The sequence below is a fragment of the Clupea harengus genome, chromosome 15 (assembly GCF_900700415.2).
Source record: "Clupea harengus chromosome 15, Ch_v2.0.2, whole genome shotgun sequence".
In the NCBI taxonomy this organism is placed as follows: domain Eukaryota; kingdom Metazoa; phylum Chordata; class Actinopteri; order Clupeiformes; family Clupeidae; genus Clupea; species Clupea harengus.
In genome coordinates this window covers 10,101,897-10,120,816 of record NC_045166.1, presented here as the reverse complement: position 1 = coordinate 10,120,816, position 18,920 = coordinate 10,101,897, and the positions used below count along the sequence as shown (strand labels likewise).

The 18,920-nt window shown below is 41.7% G+C and overlaps 1 protein-coding gene across 1 annotated transcript in view; it reads left to right on the top strand.

The window, feature by feature from the left end:
* The first annotated feature begins 2,489 nt into the window (after positions 1 to 2,489).
* coq8aa (coenzyme Q8A, genome duplicate a) overlaps positions 2,490 to 18,920 on the top strand; it is a 32,819-nt gene continuing 16,388 nt past the window's right edge. Inside the window, exons 1-4 of the mRNA XM_012824748.2 lie at positions 2,490 to 2,609; positions 9,898 to 10,072; positions 11,235 to 11,582; positions 11,741 to 11,807. Of these exons, the coding sequence (XP_012680202.1) occupies positions 9,908 to 10,072; positions 11,235 to 11,582; positions 11,741 to 11,807 (580 nt within the window). The 5' untranslated portion in view covers positions 2,490 to 2,609; positions 9,898 to 9,907. The remainder of the gene's footprint in view (positions 2,610 to 9,897; positions 10,073 to 11,234; positions 11,583 to 11,740; positions 11,808 to 18,920) is intronic.

The following is an 18,920-nucleotide window of genomic DNA, read 5'->3' as shown; positions in this document are numbered from 1 at the left end:
ATGAGTGCTATAATGAACAATATCAAAACAAATTTCACAGATCAAGTTCAAATAGGCCTACTTAACCCACAGTCTGAGTGACTGTAGGTCGTGTGTGTGTGTGTGTGTGTGTGTGTGTGTGTGTGTGTGTGTGTGTGTGTGTGTGTGTGTGTGTGTTTGTATGTGTGTGTGCACACGAGAAAAGGAAGAAAGAAAGAAAAAGAAAAAGTGATAATTTGAATACATGTTTATTCATGAGAGTGTATCTACATGTGTTTACACTGATTATGTTTGTGTGTGTGTGTGTGTGTGTGTGTGTGTGTGTGTGAGTGTGTGTGTGTGTGTGTGTGTGTGTGTGTGTGTGTGTGTGTGTGTGTGTGTGTGTGTGTGTGTGTGTGTGTGTGTGCATGCACATGAGTGTGTGTGTGTGCCCTTGTCTGTGATCATTGATCACTATTGTGGTACATCGTGAGGTTGATACTCATAGCTCTGTAAATATAGCTTTATAGCTGAGCAAATACAGTTGTAGTTAAGCCCTGTTTATTTTTCCAAGTATCTATGGGTATAAAACTATTATACCATAGGCGTGTCTTTTGCAGTTTATCCCAGATGACCTTTACTCCCTGGAATAGGGACTGACCATCAACACGGTAACAAGGTTAGCACTGAGATTAACACCCCAGCGATTTAACAGTCCCATTAAGAGGTGTGCCCTGTACAGGTAAGGCATCCACATACTGATCGCAATATCACTTATCAGCACAATAAATGTAAATACTTCAGATAAACATCCAAGTAATCTTTTATGGATTTATGGATTTATCAACGGTGTTAGGATAGTGATACAACATGAGTCACCAAGTGTTGCTCTAACCTTACACATCTCAACATGTAGGCCCATTGGCTGTACATTGTTTTGGGATTTTCATAGTGTGCATGTTACGCCACCTGTTGGTAGGCCTGACAAGCCTTTTGTGACATGGAGAAAATACAAAATGAAAAACATCAAATACACAGCCAAAATACTTGAAAATGGTGTTTTGTGTGGGTATTTACAAAAGTTATGGGTAGTCATTATTGAACTGACAGACATTGGATTATGTGATACAGCCAAATTACGAATTTTGGGTATTGGATACAATGATTCGGTTTTTGTTTTCGTTTTTATGCACTCAAATTCTCCTCTAACCGCCAACAAACCCACAAAACTTTCAAAAATTCACTGGGGCTTTTGGGGTTTAAACGTCGACTTTGCGGCTGGTTCTCAAAAGTAAAGATACTTTGAGGCCAACAGTGGCCTTCTTAAGTCATTCAGTAAAATACAATTCTCCTCATTGCTCTTGTGTATAGCAAACTCCCGATTATAGCCTACATTTTAAGTGTTTTAATACCTTTGTTGTCGTTTTAAAAGGCCTGAAAACCCCTTTTCAATTGGAATAAAAACATCTGAAATGGAAAGACAAGAACAATACACAGGAAAACGTCAATGCCGTCCTTTAAACACGTCTTTAGATCCACCATCAGGTGGCAGCAGATAGCTGTACTTGTGTCATCACATGGCCTGTTAGTATTACTACAGCAGCAGTAATGAGTTTTGATTTAAAACTAGCGAAAAAAAGGCGTTTGAAAACCTTGCAAACACCAACTGTATCCACTGATGAAAGCTTACTAACATGCTGATTGGTGTGTGTGTTAGTAATCGGTTTGGCAAGCGTTGTGCTGTGAAAGCTTTTCTTTCATTTTCACGAGCATGGTCTGTTGCAGACCACAGGACTACATACACATTACATAACTTGGGAGGCGAGTGGGAATGACAGGTGTGTTTTTCTGTTCTTCACATGGCCAAATAACCTACAGGCAACATTACTTTGAAGAAGATACCAAAACTAGTTTGACTAAACATATCAAGAAGTGGCAAATTGCTATACTGTGCTTGAATGTAATATTGTTGTTGTTGTTGTTGTTGTTGTTGTTGTTGTAGTAGTTGTTATTTTAGAAACCTCACTATTATTGTGCGTTTAATGTTGTTTTCAATGTTGTTGTTATTTTGCTCTGTGGAATAATATGCTACATGTTACATTAGACTATCATTTTCCACATATTATTATTATTGTTGTTATTGTTGCTATTATTATTGTCATAATAATTATTATTATTATTTCGATCTATTACTTTCTAATAGCCTACTACTATTTTACTTGTTAAACACATTACACGTTACCTTAGGCCTGCGTTTTATTGTACAATCAAAAAGTGGGACAGCATGTTGTGAAGGATGTAATGGACGTGTAAATAACACAATCCTGGTTTGTCAAACTCTAGCATGGACTGCCCCTCGAATCCAGACATGACTTTGTATTGGTTAAAGAGGTTTGTTAAATGAAAAGTTTGACGTTTTGCTTGTGATGTGACCAATAAGAAGGCAGGGTTGGGCCTCCGCCCACCTATTGCACAGTTTTGGAAGAAGTAGGTAACCAATTATACATTGTTAAAGGCGGGCCAAAGTAACACTTCAATCACTGCCCAAAGTTGGTAAACAGCACTGGCTGACCTCATGGTGTATGCAAGCTTCATCAGTGAAGGAGACGAGGCTTAGTGCGGAACAACAGTGAATTTCGCAAATCCAGGTGGTAGGTATTGAATTTGAATCTTTTTTATATGCAATAATGTCGACAGTGTAGCAGTTATTACAGCAAACTGTAGCATAACAGATTATGGAGGCACGTAGCGTCAAGGTTAACGATGACAGAAGGTATACAGCCATGCCTAGCAACATTAAAGTTACCCATAACGTTGTTGCTGTCCCTACTTGACGTTAACTACGTTTTGCTAGCCACCATTATATAACAATTGCAATTGCATATTGTGTCTGTTATTTCTGTTAGCTGATGATGATGTAGCTATCTCAGTTATGGATGAATCCAGTTCATTCAAGTCTGGAGGGCTTGGGTAAATTAGCTATAATCTGTACGGGCATGTGTGAGTTTGTCTTAAAGTAATGAAGACTGTAACGTTCATGTATAACTGATTCCAACTGGTTATCTCAGATGGTTAAGTGTAACTGAAGGCTCTGCAAAGTCGCCGTTGACTAACGTTAACCTGAGGGGGAAAGTGCATTTAAACGATTTTAGCACAAGGCTGCAACATAACAAACTGTGAAGTGAATTGTAGAAGTTTGAATGCTTTCTGACTGCACTGTACATCCTGCATGGTAATATTGTTGGTAATTTAATTGAGTCAGATTAATTGTATATTTCCGATATACCCCCATAATCCCATAATGTTCTGACACGTAAAGCTTCCATCCTGGTGTTTTCCATCGTTGGTATAGTTTTCCATTTCGGCTACCCTTACAATTGCGTGACTTTAGTCACGTCCCCTATTAATCATCCATGCTGGGCACCTAACAGTAACTGAGTTCACTAGTTTTTCATCCTGTGTTGTACAGGACATGGTCATTAATGCCTTAACTCAGCCCAGGTTTTTGAAGATTGATATCCAAGGGCATGCCTCAATATCCCTATTCCGCAGTCACACACAAAATCAATAGGCCTACAGTGTTGTATTGTGATATTTTTCAGCACAATATTATATCAATGCAGCGATGGGTATTGTGTCATTACATTTATTTATTTATTTATTTAATCTGAGGATGTTTGGTACATATGTCTACTTTGATAACATTGCTTCTGAAGTCCACAGCATGACACAATACTTAGTTTTATGTATCATAAAAAGTAAAGGCCCAAATATCTTCAAATATCAAATAGTATTGTATTGCCGCCTCTGTGGCAATTCCCACTCCTATTTCTCATACTATATATTGAATTTAATATTAGTATGAAGCAGTTCTCAAGGACAGAGGACATTTGATTGCAGATATCATAGGCATGCATACAAATGCTACTCCGCCCTCACAACAGCAAAGCGTTGTTTTGTTGAGGCAACTTCAAGCACATGGGTCCCCCCTTATGTGCCGTGGTTCTGCTTAGGGTTCCTTCCTGATTAACATGGAGTTTTTCCTTGCCCCTGTAGCCTTTGTGCTTGCACTAAGGGGGTCCAGGCTCTGGGCTCTGCAAAGCGCTTTGAGACAATTTTATTGTTCTGGCGCTATATAAATAAAATTGAATTGAATTTAATTGAATTGAACTTGTTGGCCCATTCTGGTTGAGCCAGCCTTCACTATAGCACTGCAATGGTTATGCTGCCATATCAGCTTTTAAAGCTACAGCCTGTCCTTGAAGGAGAGAGTATTGTTGGGGTCATTGCCAGCGCCTTTTTTGTTATACAGCATGATAAGCCTAGTGCTTTGATTATAAAGTGTGTTTGTTGTGTGTCTGTAATATAAAGCTAGTTGGAAGAGCCAAGTTTGATTTGGTTTACCTTGGAATAGGTACAAAAACACTTATATTTTTTTGAGTATTTAGTAATAAACAATTGTTGTGTGAGTGTGTTGTAGTTTAAGGGAATAAAGTTATTTTTAAGTACATGACATATTTGCTAATTGCAGTTTCTTCTACCCTGTAAACACAAGCTCTCTTCACTTGTTTCCATAATCAAATTTGTATCATGTAGGTAAATGGAAAGGATGGCCTGCATTAGATTTTCAATGTAGTATCATAGTCAGAAGTGTTGGCCTAATCTTTGACTGATAATGAGTTATTTGAGTTTACCTTGAACACCACATTGTTTTATTAGGCTATGTCTATTTTATGCCCTGCTTTGTTATGCCAACGGACGTCATATCATATCAGCTCTGTTTGATAAATGATTGATATGGAGCCACTGTGTTTTGGAAAAGCCATCAATCCTTAATCTGGGCAGGTGTAAACAGGAAAGACAGGGGTGTTTCCCTGAAGTCCTCTGATAGTTGATCCCTGATTGGCTCTAAATACCAAACAACCTTTTCAACCCTTCCGCCCCCCCATCTTCCCACTCCCGAAACAGAAAAACCCTTGGGAGACATCACACACACACACACACACACACACACACACACACAGTCCCCAAGGCATTGACCCTTTATCCTCCCAGAGTGCATCAGTGCTGTGTAAGGGACAGTTGGAAGGAAATGGCCACTGTCTGCTAGATTCATTTCACAGTGTTATAGCAGCCATTTATCTTCTGGTAATTGGCATTTGTTTAGCACGCCATGCTCCATGCTCGTGTTTTTTCCCTACAATGCACTTTAGTGTGTCTCTAGTGTCCTGGGAACTGACCTAAAGGAGCCATCTAAGTGAACATCCTGGAAAATGTGATGAGCGGTCACGTTTTTGATAGGATTTGGGAAATAAGTGTTTTTTGTAATTTTTTTTATGGATTTTGGACAGCTTTTGAAATTCATAGTACCCTATTGTAATCTGTTATTATGTTCTAAGATGGTTCTACATGATCATCATCTACTAAATGTGCTAATAATATAGTCCACCCTTCATTATATTCTTTTAAAGTAATGTGCATGGTTCACAGCAACAACAAATGTTCCAGGCCCAGTTTATGCTGATGTTCCTCTTTTCAAAACGAGGAAGTTGTGCAATGCTATTTCAACAACTGAAGGGATCTACCCAATTAGTTTACTACTGATGCTGTTCTGTCAAAATGTTCTGACATATGAAATAAATCATTTATAGGGTTTTTTGGAACTGAACTGATTTTAATTAACTAGCCTAACCCTACCATGCATTGTTTTCAAGATTAGTTTTTATTATTCAAAACTGTCAAAAGTTATTTAACTGCCCACACGTGTGGACACTATGCAACAGAGGACTAAAGACGACATAATGACTACATTTTACTCTCAGTTTAGTTTTACAAAACACAAACATGTTCATCACAGTTTTCTGTACATACCAGGTCTAATATGTTTTTGGATAGAAGTTGACAGATATGCCTGAAGCATTTTGTGAATGGCTACCACCATCTGCCATCTTGGATTGAGAGTGGCGGCAATCAAAATTGTTGGAAAAAAGATAGTTACTACTCTCACAATATTGATATCCTACTGATACTAGCTCTAAGTGACGAATCACGAATTCACGCTCCAAATTTGCCCAAAAAGAGAAGCGAGCAGAAGTCAGCTGCGCCGGGGGCAGGAGTCAGCTGCGCCGGCAGGAGTCAAGCGTTCTCCCTGTGTACACCCCATTTCATTCTTAACCAAGGAAGATGGGAGGCGTGAGGGCGGGGTAAGCTGAAGCAAATGTCGTGGCTTGAACAGGTAAACTGGGAATAAATTACCTGACAGATTTGATACTAGAGGCTTGGCTAATTTCGTCACGCTCCTCTCGAACATCCGTTTAGAATGCCATAGCTAATCCAAAATGGAGTTCAATTAACTGTCCAAAATGTGGAACAAATGTGAACACCATGCATGAAAGGGCTAGGCTATATTATGTCTGGGTTGTGCTCACTGAAAGTTCACATTTCTCATGTGTGTTTGCACATTTTAGTGCAATACCTCCACCAGCTGATAGTGAAATACTAACCTGAATAAAAGAGATCAATAGAAGCCCACATTTATGTCTAAATTTCATCAACCTTTTTTATTTCAGTCCTAGTCTGGACCAGACCAAAAAATAAATAAAAAAAACCTTGGCAAATATGACGATGCGCACAGGCATGTCACCGCCTACACTTCAGCAGTGCCGTAAACAAGAGATCTCTGTGCTCTAAAGCTGAGCTGCTCTGACACGCCCCATGCCTTCCCCAGCCCTGCTGTGAAGGCACAGCTACGGTCATATCTCAAAGCTTTGACCATTTGTTGATAAGCCAGAGTGGTTGCAACGGAATAACACTTCTACCTGTCTGCAGCAGTATGCCAGAGGATTCGGCTAAAAGCTTTTTTTGCTTTCAGGTCATAACATGACTGTTGTTACTACTTTACTTGGGATCTTTGATACGCTATTATTTTGCAAGCCTTAGACCATTTGGGCCCTTCTGAATTCCACGATATGCTCAAAGTCTTTATTTGAACGCGATAACATTGAGAAGGGTATTGGTCAGTTGGGTTGACACTCGGAGGAAGGCAAACATCCTTCCCTCTCCCGTTCCGTCTGGTGGAATTCCGATCGTGTGAACACGACTTGGTGTGTTAGCCCAGCAGGCATAAGTAGGCCAGTGTAAACAAAGACACCTCCCAGCACCTCCTGATGCAGTTGCGTTGGCATGCGGAGGATCGTCCACTGATGCCATACTAACTCATCTTGACCTGATGCCACAGACGACGCGTGCTGCAGGACTTAATGCGTTGAGCATGCTGGAAATGAGAGGAGACGCTCGCTCAGGTGGACAGAATCACCATTCTTATTGAGTTATGAGTTATGAAGTAAAAAGAAGGGGACCACATGCCTCTCCTTATGTTAAGAAATGTCACATGCAGACGTCACATGCACAGCATGGTCACTTATCAGCCACTGTGAGTCTTCTAGAACTCACACATGCACACACACACGCACACACACACACACACACACACACACACACACACACACACACACACACACACACTTCCAGAGAGATCCAGAGACATAAAGAGACACATCTCCTCCAGTAAAGTAGGTGCTTTACTCTCTTTACTGCAGTCACCCTCTGTTGTGCCCTCTTATCTGTTTTAAATGTCAAGCTCATCCAGCAGAGACTAGGTCAAAGCACTGTGCTACAGAAGCAAAAGTGTGTGTGTGTGTGTGTGTGTGTGGTGTGTGTGTGTGTGTGTTTTGTGTGTGTGTGTGTGTGGGGTGTGTTTTTCTGTGCTTCGTCTGCACAGTGTGTCATCAAAGTCTGTCACAGAAAAGAGTGCCGTCTCCACCAATGGCTGTTACAGAGCTTAGAAAGAAGCTCAGATATGACACTGAAATCATTTTAAAACCAAGCTATTTCTTTGTGTGCAGATTGAAAAATGAACTGAACACCCCTCCAGAGAGTTACTGTGGTGGGCATGTTTTTATTCAGTGTGTTCAAGGATACAGGCTGTCAGCAGGGATATTCAGGGGTAATGTTCCTGTGCGGCTTTTAGTGTGTGAGCAAACTGTTAAGCCTTTGGGAAAGAACACGTGGGCAGACTGCATATTCACTGGCCGAGCAGTCTGGCAACGGAGACAATCCTCCCTTTGGCGTCCAGCACTCCCAGCGCTCCAGAAAGAGGGAGGCAAGAAAGACAGTGCACTTTTACAATGGAACAGCAGACTCCTCTCTTCCTTCTTCTTGGCTCATAGTGCAATTGCAAATACCCCTGTATGATAATAGGGCAATTGATGTCTTGGCATGTACTCCATTAAGTACAGAGGGCTTGGTCGTCAAATAAAACCGTGTGCAGAAGAATGCATTAATCACAGGGTGTAATTAGTAATGGTGACCAAGTAATATTTATACACTGTTGTACATAATTGGGTGGTTTGTGTGAATAGGCAGAGGCCATCTCTGGGTATATAGCCGATAGTCAGCTGGCTGTTTCATGCGTCTGCTATTTGCCCTTTAAACATTTGGTGAAGTGAAGCAGCCTCCTTGTTGCACTGGAATGAATGAGGCCTCCTCTCCTTAATTTAAAGGGATAGTTCACCCCAAAACTGAGTGTCATGATCTTCTCAGCCTTATGACATGTAGCCACCCATATACATTTTTTTACCTTAGTGCTGTACAAAATCAGTTTTCACAGGTACTCTGTGAAGGAGTATTTGAGTAGAATTGTTAATTTATTAACGTCAGCACAGCAGAAAGTAGTGGGCTTCCACTAACCATCTGTTGCTATGTTGTCAGACATGCCAGTTGTCCATGATATGTGGGCGTGATATTTCATCCACTAGGATCAAGGACATTCGGTCAAATGTATAAGGAACACTCTCTTGGAAGACCCTTAAATGTGCCACAATCTAACTTATCTCAAATCATCTCAAAGTGGTCAAAAAGGGTCAGCCTGATAGGTAGATACAGTAACTCCGGTACCTGCTACTGCTTTGGTTCGTTACAGGTTAATGACTCAGCCTTAAATGTGCCTAACCTTTGAGGGAATGTCTTGGCTGCCATGAGGCATGATAGCAGCTGTGTTGTGCTTCTACTCTGAGTTGTTGATCCTCTGCGTTGAGTGCATTGCTGGCCTAACGCCCTTTGTGGCCCCGGCCGTTCACTCACTAAAGCCAACAGCGCAGTCCGTCCGTCCGCCCCACCCCCACCTCCCTTCCCCAACCATGACAACATTTTTCCCAGCCAGTGGCATCTCTGACACTGGCAACCTCAGCCAATGGGGTTCATCTTACAGTTACTTCAAGCCAGCGGTGGTCATATTCCTGAGTGTTAATTTTAGGCCCGTGGTGTTTAGCGCTGCATTGTTTGCTTGGTGTGTTTTCACTGACCGGCACTTTGTGGTTCTGCTGTTTGCTGCAGTCTGCTCGTTTACCTTTGTGACCTGCAGCGGATCTTATTGTTGTTGTTTACATGAGTCTTACGTGTAGTACAATATTCTTATATTACATATTAGTGTTACATATAGTATTAGTATTGCATCAGCATTCAGAATGGCCCTGTAAAAGTGGAGCATGTCACTTCAAATGGGCTTTCAGTGTACAGTTTAAGTTTCAAGTTTACAGTGTTAGCCAATTCACAGCATTTGTAGCATTTTATGCTAACCCCTTATTCAGGATCGTCTACATTAACATTGACATTTATCATTTATTCATTTATTCGCTTAATAAATGTTTTAATCCAATGTTTCACCTATGGTATAGCAGAGATGCACGTTATGGTATAGCAGAGATGCACGTTTTCATCAGTAGCCTGTTTGTGCTCCCTTGGTTTTTAAGCTCATGGCCATGGTAATGTAGAGCACCTTGTTGATACCAGTTTTCCTACAGGATCTCCCTATGCGAGCCTTGGGAGCATTGTATGCTAACCTGAAACCCCTAACCAGGATCTTCTGTCTTTTCTGCGAAGGAGAACCATCATGGCGGGGGACATGATGATGCTGGTGCGTGGCCTGGCCAAGCTGAGTCAGGCGGTGATTGAGACGCAGGCCAGCATGATGCGCAACGGCGGTGCCCAGGCCTTCGCCCAGGGCATGCAGATGAACGCCGAGCAGGGCATGGGCGTGGCCATGCAGAAATTGCAGGTGAGGAGAACAGGGGCCACTGCATGGGAGGGGAGGGGAGGGGGAGGGTGGTGTGTGAGGGGGAGAGGGTGGTGTTGGAGGGGTGAGGGAGAGGGTGGTGTTGGAGGGGTGGGGGAGAGGGGGGTTTTGGAGGGGGAGAGGGTGGTGTTGGAGGGGTGAGGGAGAGGGTGGTGTTGGAGGGGTGGGGGAGAGGGTGGTGTTGGAGGGGTGGGGGAGAGGGGGGTTTTGGAGGGGGAGAGGGTGGTGTTGGAGGGGTGGGGGAGAGGGTGGTGCTGGCTGGTATACATGCATGTTTGCTCCCTAACTCCAGCTGTGGAAATACACACACAAGCACAGACATATGAGTGCACACACACACACACACACACACACACACACACACACACAAACGGACACACATACACATGCACACACACACACGGGCACACACAAAGACACACAAAGACACACACACGGACACACACACGGCTGGTTTGTTCCATGAGCCCTGCTCCTGCTCCTGCTGCCTGTGTGAGATGACATAAGCATGCGGGTGTCCTGCCAGTGTGCAGCTCTAGTCACAGGTCTGGGCCTGCTGCACTTGCCCATACACAGGCACTCTGGCCTGAGCCCTCAAGAAGCGGAACCAGTTCAGCAGGAAGTTATTTCGTTCCGGGTGTAGAAAGCTTTTGGCGAAGATTGCGTTTTTGAAGCGGGGCATGACATAATAAAGAAATAAAGTATCATTGGTAGAACGACCCAATCACAGACGTCCTCACTGATCAATGCCTTAGACCTGCATCCACCCTTGATTGCAGCATGAATTATTTAATCCAAAGCACCAACTCTGAAAGACCTTACCATTGTGTGTATTGTTTATGTCTCGAAAGGTTGCAAGTGTTGGGTGTCGCTTTTGTCTCGTATCCTCATTGTTGACTTAGCAGAACAAAAACCTCTTTGTCACTGTGTTGATATGCAGGAGTTAGTGTGAAGTATTTCCTCCGTGCACAAATAGGATCAATCGAGGCCTCTGAGTAAGGTCAAAAGGGCAGCTTGTGGTTTCCTCATATTGTATCACCTTGTATCTATTCTTGGAATGTCTTTATATAGCTTATTATTTGTGTATATTTTTTATAATATATTATTATGCGTGTATTTAATTTTTTTTATTTAATTTTTTCAGGAATTTGGCGGTCAACAGCAGAACATGTCAGACTTAGGTTCCGAAATGGACACAGAATACAACTTCACTGGCGCCGAAGAGGGCATGGAAGGTTCCGGGCAGAGAGGCATGGAGGACGAGTTCAGTCACCACACAGGCTCGGCAGCGGAAGAGCCGGCGCGGACGTACGGCCAGGCACCGGGAGCAAAGTCCAAACTGTTCGAGGGCTACAAGGACCCCAGCAGTCAGTTCTCGGGGCAGATCCGCTCCTACCACCAGGACCACACGTCCGTGGGCGGCTTGACGGCCGAAGACATTCAGAAGGCCAGAGAGGCCAAACGGAATGAGGGGAAACCCCACAAGCAGATGGTACGCGACATCTCCCCCCCTCCCCCCTCCCCCCTCCCTCTGTAGGCCATCATGGCTCTAATCAGCTCGGCTCGGAGTCCCACTGCACTCTGGGACAGCCTGTGTACAGTGTGTGGGGGTGTACATAATGGTGTGGCTCCACATCTTTGTCTTTTCAGCTCAGCGAGAGGGCAAGAGAGCGCAAAGTCCCCGTCACGCGGTTAGGAAGACTGGCCAATTTTGGAGGTAAGGACCTTTTTCGTTTTAACGTTATGGATTCTTTTTTTTTCAATACTGTAAATAGGACAAATAAGCTCTGTGGTAGGAGAATAAATCCCCAGCATTTTGGCTGAATTCGAAGATTTTATCCGATAACATATATCCTCCCTTAATATTTTGTTTGTTAACTTTTTAGTTTTGAATCTATATATGTACATCCTTTTTTTTGGGACGTAGCGCATTTGCAACATGATCTGACCTCAGTCAGATAAAGGCTTATAATTCGACGGCCTTTGTTGGCATCGTTGACTGGTGACTCATCCAGCGCTTGCATGGGCAGCATCTCTTTGCTCTATTTTAGATCTGTGTTTGTGTGAAGGGTGAGCTTAGATCCAGTTTTAGTGGGCCGATTTTATGGTTGCAGCTTAACCCTTGCCAACCTTCTTTCCTTTCTTCTGTGTCTCCACCTCCACTGTCCTGCTCTGGGTCTGGGTGTCTGTGAATAAGCATGGTCCATTACACTCCCTAACCCACCCCCCACCACACACACACACACACACACACACTCACATTCATACTTTGACGTAGGCGCACACAACTCTAGGGCATGTTTTGCAGGACTACCCTTGTGGTGCTTCTCCACTGCCACCAGAGATCCTTATTATAGGCCCATACACACACACACACACACACACACACACACACACACACACACACACACACTCTCACACATCCATCTCACACACATGGACACCTACGCAACACAACACCAGATTGAGCCCTCAGAGTTAATCTCCACTTTGACCAGTCGTGCTGCAGACTGATTCGGTGGGCTGTGTTGTGCGTGGGAAAGCTTAGTCTGTCTGGGGGGGCCGGCGCCACACCTGTCTCCCCACAGGGAGCCTGGCTCATGGCTGGCTTTGCCTCCTAGCCCTTTCCCTTAACAGTTGTGGCTCCATCATGGCCGCACGCAGCTCTGCACTGTGACGCAGCAGCTCTCCTCTCTCAGATTAATGGGGGGCTGCAAAGAGAATATGACCCTTTCTGATTTGCCTCTTCGTGTTTTTTTTTTTGTTTGTTTGTCACATGTTCAGACACATTATTGTTCTGTTCAGATATACTTTTTTAATAGTAAAAGTGTGTAACTGTCAGATTGAAATGTGGATTTTTATATATATATATATATATATATATATATATATAAAAACATGTGTCATGTCAAATGTGTCAACAACAAACAACAACGTGTTTCGGACACAATAATACAATCTTATACAGGTAACATCAAACACATTTACAGTATATTGCTAAAATGATAACAGTGATATGGGCCCAAGCAATGACGAGTGATACACACACACACACACACACACACACACACATATATATATAACATTAATAATATATATATATATATATTAGTGCTGTCAAAGGATTAAAATATTTAATCGCGATTAATCGCATTTATGTCATAGTTAACTCAAGATGAATCACGATTAATCGCACATTTTTATCTATTCTAAATGTCCCTTCATTTATTTATTTTTTCCATCATTTTATTTTTATTTTAATGCCCTTATCAACATGGAAAAGTGGATTGGCTTGCTTTATGCAAATGTTTTATTTTATTGAAAACCAACATTGCCAAACAGGGCGGTACAAAATAAAATTATAAAGTGCACATTTCAGGTAAACAAGGACTCAGCCTATAGTGCAGTTAAACCATGGCTTAATATTTTCTTTTTTTCAAGTTTGCTGGGAACATAGCAGTCAGGCCTCTTATTTCAGAAACAATGAACCGTAACAGTTAGGTTACCAATAAAAGGTAAGCCTACTACTTCTTTGCTTTCAGCCAGCTGCCTGTTGACATTTTCAGACAACAGTGAAGCTCGCTTCTTTTGCACAACACAACTTTTAAAAGTAAACTTTCCATTCAGAAGCTTTTTATCATCCATTTCGGCGTATCGCGCTCACCATTCATTCAAACCGTAACATTAGCCTACTACACAGTTTGCGAGGCCAAAAAGAACGTTAATCTAAAAAAAGAAAAAATTAACGGCGTTAAAATGGGTTTGCGTTAACGCCGTTAATAACTGACAGCACTAATATATAGGGCTGTCAGTGTTAACGTGCTAATCTATGCGATTAATGCGCCCGCGATTAACGCGATAAAATATTTTAACACAGTTAACGCAACTTAAAAAAAAAAAAATTATCATTTTTTTATTTAATTTTTTTTTACTTTAGTTTAGTTAGGGCTGTGTAGGCTACGGTTAACTCGCCTTGCTCCTTTATTGATGTCAGGTGAAAACTTATGAGTGAAACAATAATGCACAAGAAACGGAAAATACTTAGAAGGTATCTTAACGAAACACAGCAAGTTACTATTAGATTCATTACACCAATAATCAGAGCAACAACAGATTACAACACAGCTGGCTAATAAGTGCTAACGTCTGCCACCAACTGAGTTATGAATGAATGGTGTGCTAACGGTCACATATTAGAACGTAATGTATCTAAGGGTCATTCTACGCCAAACGGGACAATGGCGCCCACTCGACTGTCTCAGATTTGGCTGAAAAGAATCAAGGTTGTTCATACACTTCTTAATAGGTATAGTCCAAAATATTATTACAAAATATATTTTGTCACAAAAAGATGTTTTAGGGGGGAGGGGGTGCATGTACTTGAGACGCTTTTTGAGCAGCTTTTTATGAAGAGCCAATTTTAAATTGCTATTATTAGAAAAGCATTTAAGCTAGCTCCTTCAAACTTTCTAGGCTTAAAATATGATACCATTACTTGAAGATTATGGACTCCCAAGGGTGTGGCTTGGGAATATTATAGTATTCGGGGTGCTTGAATTTGCGCGAAAATTTTACTTTACGCTTTGTTGCAGCATCTTTGAATACCTGTGGAAAGCTCAATGTTAAAGCTGAAAACTTGATATTATACACAGACCTTCCTATGTATGCTTCGTATGTTGTATTAAAAAACTGTCCTTATGTGATGAATGGGCTGGAAGATATTAAAGCTTGAAAATAGATGAAAACCCATTTTGTGCCATTTTTGGCATGCTATAGCAAAAAAATGACAGCATTTACCAACATGAAACAATTTTTTTGGGAAAGATTAGATATTTTTTCTTAACATATCAAACATTTGTGATGGTGTTCTGCCTCGTTTTCTCAAAATATTTTTTTGAAAATATGGGATTTTTGTACACGCCCAGCATTCAATGGGCTATGGAAGCACATTCAAATGGTAGCAAAAGGTAAGTTTATGACACAGAGCTTAAACTGCGTTTGTGTATAAAATCTGTGTATCATATCAAGTCTCTAGCTTTAACATTTGAGCTTTCCACAGGCCTTCAAAGATGCTGCAACAGAGCGTAGAGTAAAAATTCCGAGCAAATTCAAGCACCCCAAATACTATGATCACCCAAGCCACACCCTTGGAAATCCATATTATTCAAGTTATGGTATCAGATTTTAAGCCTAGAAAGTTTGAAGGAGGTAGCTAAAATACATTTCTAGTTATATCAATTTGAAAATGGCTGTACAGAAAACGCTGCTAAAACAGTACAGGCACCCCATCACCCCTAAAACATCATTTTGTGACAAAACTATTGGGAGTAGAGCGCTAATATTTGGGACTATACCTATTAAGAAGTGTATGAACAACTTTGAATCTTTTCAGCCAAATCTGAGACAGTTGAGTGAGAGTTATTGTCACACTTTACATGGAATGATTTACAAGTCAAATGTGTGACAATTTACAATTTAATATAATCAAATAAAGCATTTTGTGCAGTTTAAGCTCTGTGTCATAAACTTACCTTTTGCTACCATTTGAATATGCTTCCATAGGCCATTGAATGCTGGGCGTGTACAAAAATCCCATATTTTCAAAAAAATATTTTGAGAAAATGAGGCAGAACACCATCACACATTTTTGATATGTTAAGAACAAATATCTAATCTTTCCAAAACAAATGGTTTCATGTTGGTAAATGCTGTCATTTTTTTGCTATAGCATGCCAAAAATGGCACAAAATGGGTTTTCATCCATTTTCAAGCTTTAATATCTTCCAGCCCATTCATCACATAAGGTCAGTTTTTTAATAAAACATACAAAGCATACATATGAAGGTCTGTGTATAATATCAAGTCTCTAGCTTTAACATTGAGCTTTCCACAGTCCTTCAAAGATGCTACGACAGAGCATAGTGTAAAATTTCCGCGCAAATTCAAGCACCCCGAATACTATGATATACCCAAGCCACACCCTTGGTCCATATTTTTCAAGTAATGGTATCATATTTTAAGCCTAGAAAGTTTGAAGGAGCTAGCTTAAATACTTTTCTAGTAATAGCAATTTAAAAATGGCTCTTCACAAAACGCTGCTCAAAAAGCATCTTAAGTATTGGCACCCCCTCCCCCCTAAAACATCCTATTGTGACAAAACTATTGGGAGTAGAGAGCTAATATTTGGGACTATTCATATTAAGAAGTGTATGAACAACCTTGAATTTTTTCAGCCAAATCTGAGATGGTCGAGTGGGGAATTTTCCTTTAATTGTCCCGTTTGGCGTGGAATGACCCCTAAATTAATAATAATTACATTTTACGTTACAACGAACTAACACAGTTCATAGCATTTAAACATAGGTCACTTAAACGTATTTATCACAGTGTGAGACAGCTAAATAACTTAGTCATTGTTTTTGAGCGTGCGAGGGAAAGCATAATTTAATAGAGGCTTACTAGACATGTGCGTTACTAACTGTTACAGTTGTCAAAGTAAAAGTCTGTCAACAGAAAGAAATACAATACTGTCTGCGTGCAGGGATGGATTACCGAACGGGCTGAACGGGCCCAGGCCCAAGGGCTCCTGAGCTCAGGGGGGCCCTAAACCAGAGCCTCTGCGTGAAGTTGCTGTTATTAACTTTGCTTGCTGTCAATTGTTTTTAGACTTTGTATTTGTTAATATCAGAAGTGGCTTAAATGTATCTCTTATTTGTGGTTGGAAGCGGTGTATTTTGTTACACGTCCTGACCAATGGTTTCATAATCCGTCCATGTGTGCGTGTCCATAGCAACAATACACTACAACATGAAACATTAAATCACTCCAAGCAATATACATTTGCTGACCTAAATAAGATGCTATTTGTTATTACTTGAGGTTATTTCAATAATTGACAATTTTAAGCTGGGCCTACCATTTTATGAGAGCGATGAGGGACAGGTGGGGCTTGAAAAGCCCCCCTTGTTCAAAATGGGGAATGACAAAAGTTTGAGAACCACTGCGGTAGTTGAAGATGGAGAGAGCTGAGGGATTGTTGGGCGGAAAGTCTCTGTTTAAGAGCCAAAATGACTGAACAATCGACAAAACTGAAGTTGTATGTAGCATTTGTCAAGCTGAATTTAGCTATCACAGAAGCAGCTCGTCTTTAAGTTATCACCTTAATGCAAAGCACCCGACAGAAAGCAGTCCCAGGTTAGATGATCGATTTACCGTTTTAAAAAAAAAATTAAAAATTAAACAACAGTGTCTAAAATACACGCTGTATGAAGTGATTACTCGTTAATTTATAAGATTTAGTCTTAAGAAGAAAAACTTTTAATCGCGATTTAATTAATTTCAAAATGTGCAATTTAATTTTTTTTTATTGATTGACAGATATATATCATTGTGCATATAAAACTCATAACAAATGCACTTAACTTTAATTGTGCCCATGTGGGTCATTTTAGGACAAGGTTCTGTTCACAGTAATGACAGGCACGGGTCACATGCAGACACTAACACAGACCTCAGAAGCAAGATTCACATGCAGACACTAACACGGACCTCAAGGCAGGCAGAAAAATGGGATGGGATGCAAGCTAAAAAAAGAAAAAAACCTAATTGTGCATTAGACCTTAGCATCTGAACACAGCCTTTGTGTCTGACACAGAGGAGGCCTTCTGTGCTCTCTCTTATTCAGTGGAGTTGGACACAGACAGAGAGGGCGAGTCTGTCTCGCTGTGTTTTTGTGTGTGTCTGGTAGGTCTGGTCTGCTGTGTTTTTGTGTGTGTCTGGTAGGTGGCGAAGGGACGTGTCATTGTCAGGCTGATGGGACAGTTCCCAGTGAAAAGTGAAAATGCTCTCCATCTCTCAGCACCTTCTCTCCTTTCTCTCTCTCTCTCTCTCTCTCTCTCTCTCTCTCTCTCTCTCTCTCTCTCTCTCTTTCTCTCATTTATTTTAAGCTAAGCCTTGTCGGTTGGAATGTTTTATGTGGGTTTTTTGGTTGTGTGTAATTGTGTGAGAAAGTTAAACTCTCTCTCTCTCTCTCCTTCTATCTATCTCCCCTTCTATCTATCTCCCTCAGCTTTCTGTCTAATTTTTATTTTTCCCTGACACATGATACTCTGTAAATGATAACGGGATGGGTTTACTTGCTAAATTCACACCCTGGTGGCAGGTACACGCGTGACACATTGGGATGGCATGTGTTGCATTTTCTCACCTCACCCTTGGATACAGGGTTTAAAAAAAAGGCAAAAGTGGATAGGTAAACACCCGCAAGCACCTGTTCAGCGCAACCCTTACATGGCCGCCACAGCCCGTATACATTACAAGAACACCAGTTCGTCATGTCGGCCCCGCAGTCCAAGAGCATCATTGAATTGTAACGGACACAGGGCAGATCTTGTGGCAGGGGGTGAGGTGAGGGGGGTGAGGTGATGTGGGGGTGGGGGCAGGTTACTTCATCATCTCCTACACACGTGGAGGTCGAGTCAGTCTGATGCAACGTCCAGCTCAACCCTACCGTCACCCCTACCCTCTCCTTGACTACCAAGCTCAGCCTTCACCCCTACCCTCTCCTTGACTACCAAGCTCAACCTTCACCCCTACCCTCTCCTTGACTACCAAACCCAACCTTCACCCCCACCCTCTCCTTGACTACCAAGCTCAACCTTCACCCCTACCATCTCCTTGACTACCAAGCTCAGCCTTCACCCCTACCCTCTCCTTGACTACCAAGCTCAACCTCCACCAGGAACGTGGTTACCCTGCCTGTGGAAACTGCAGCCTCACCGACTTTCTCAGAGATTGAGTTCCTCACAGGATATTTAGTTCTTGTTCTCGT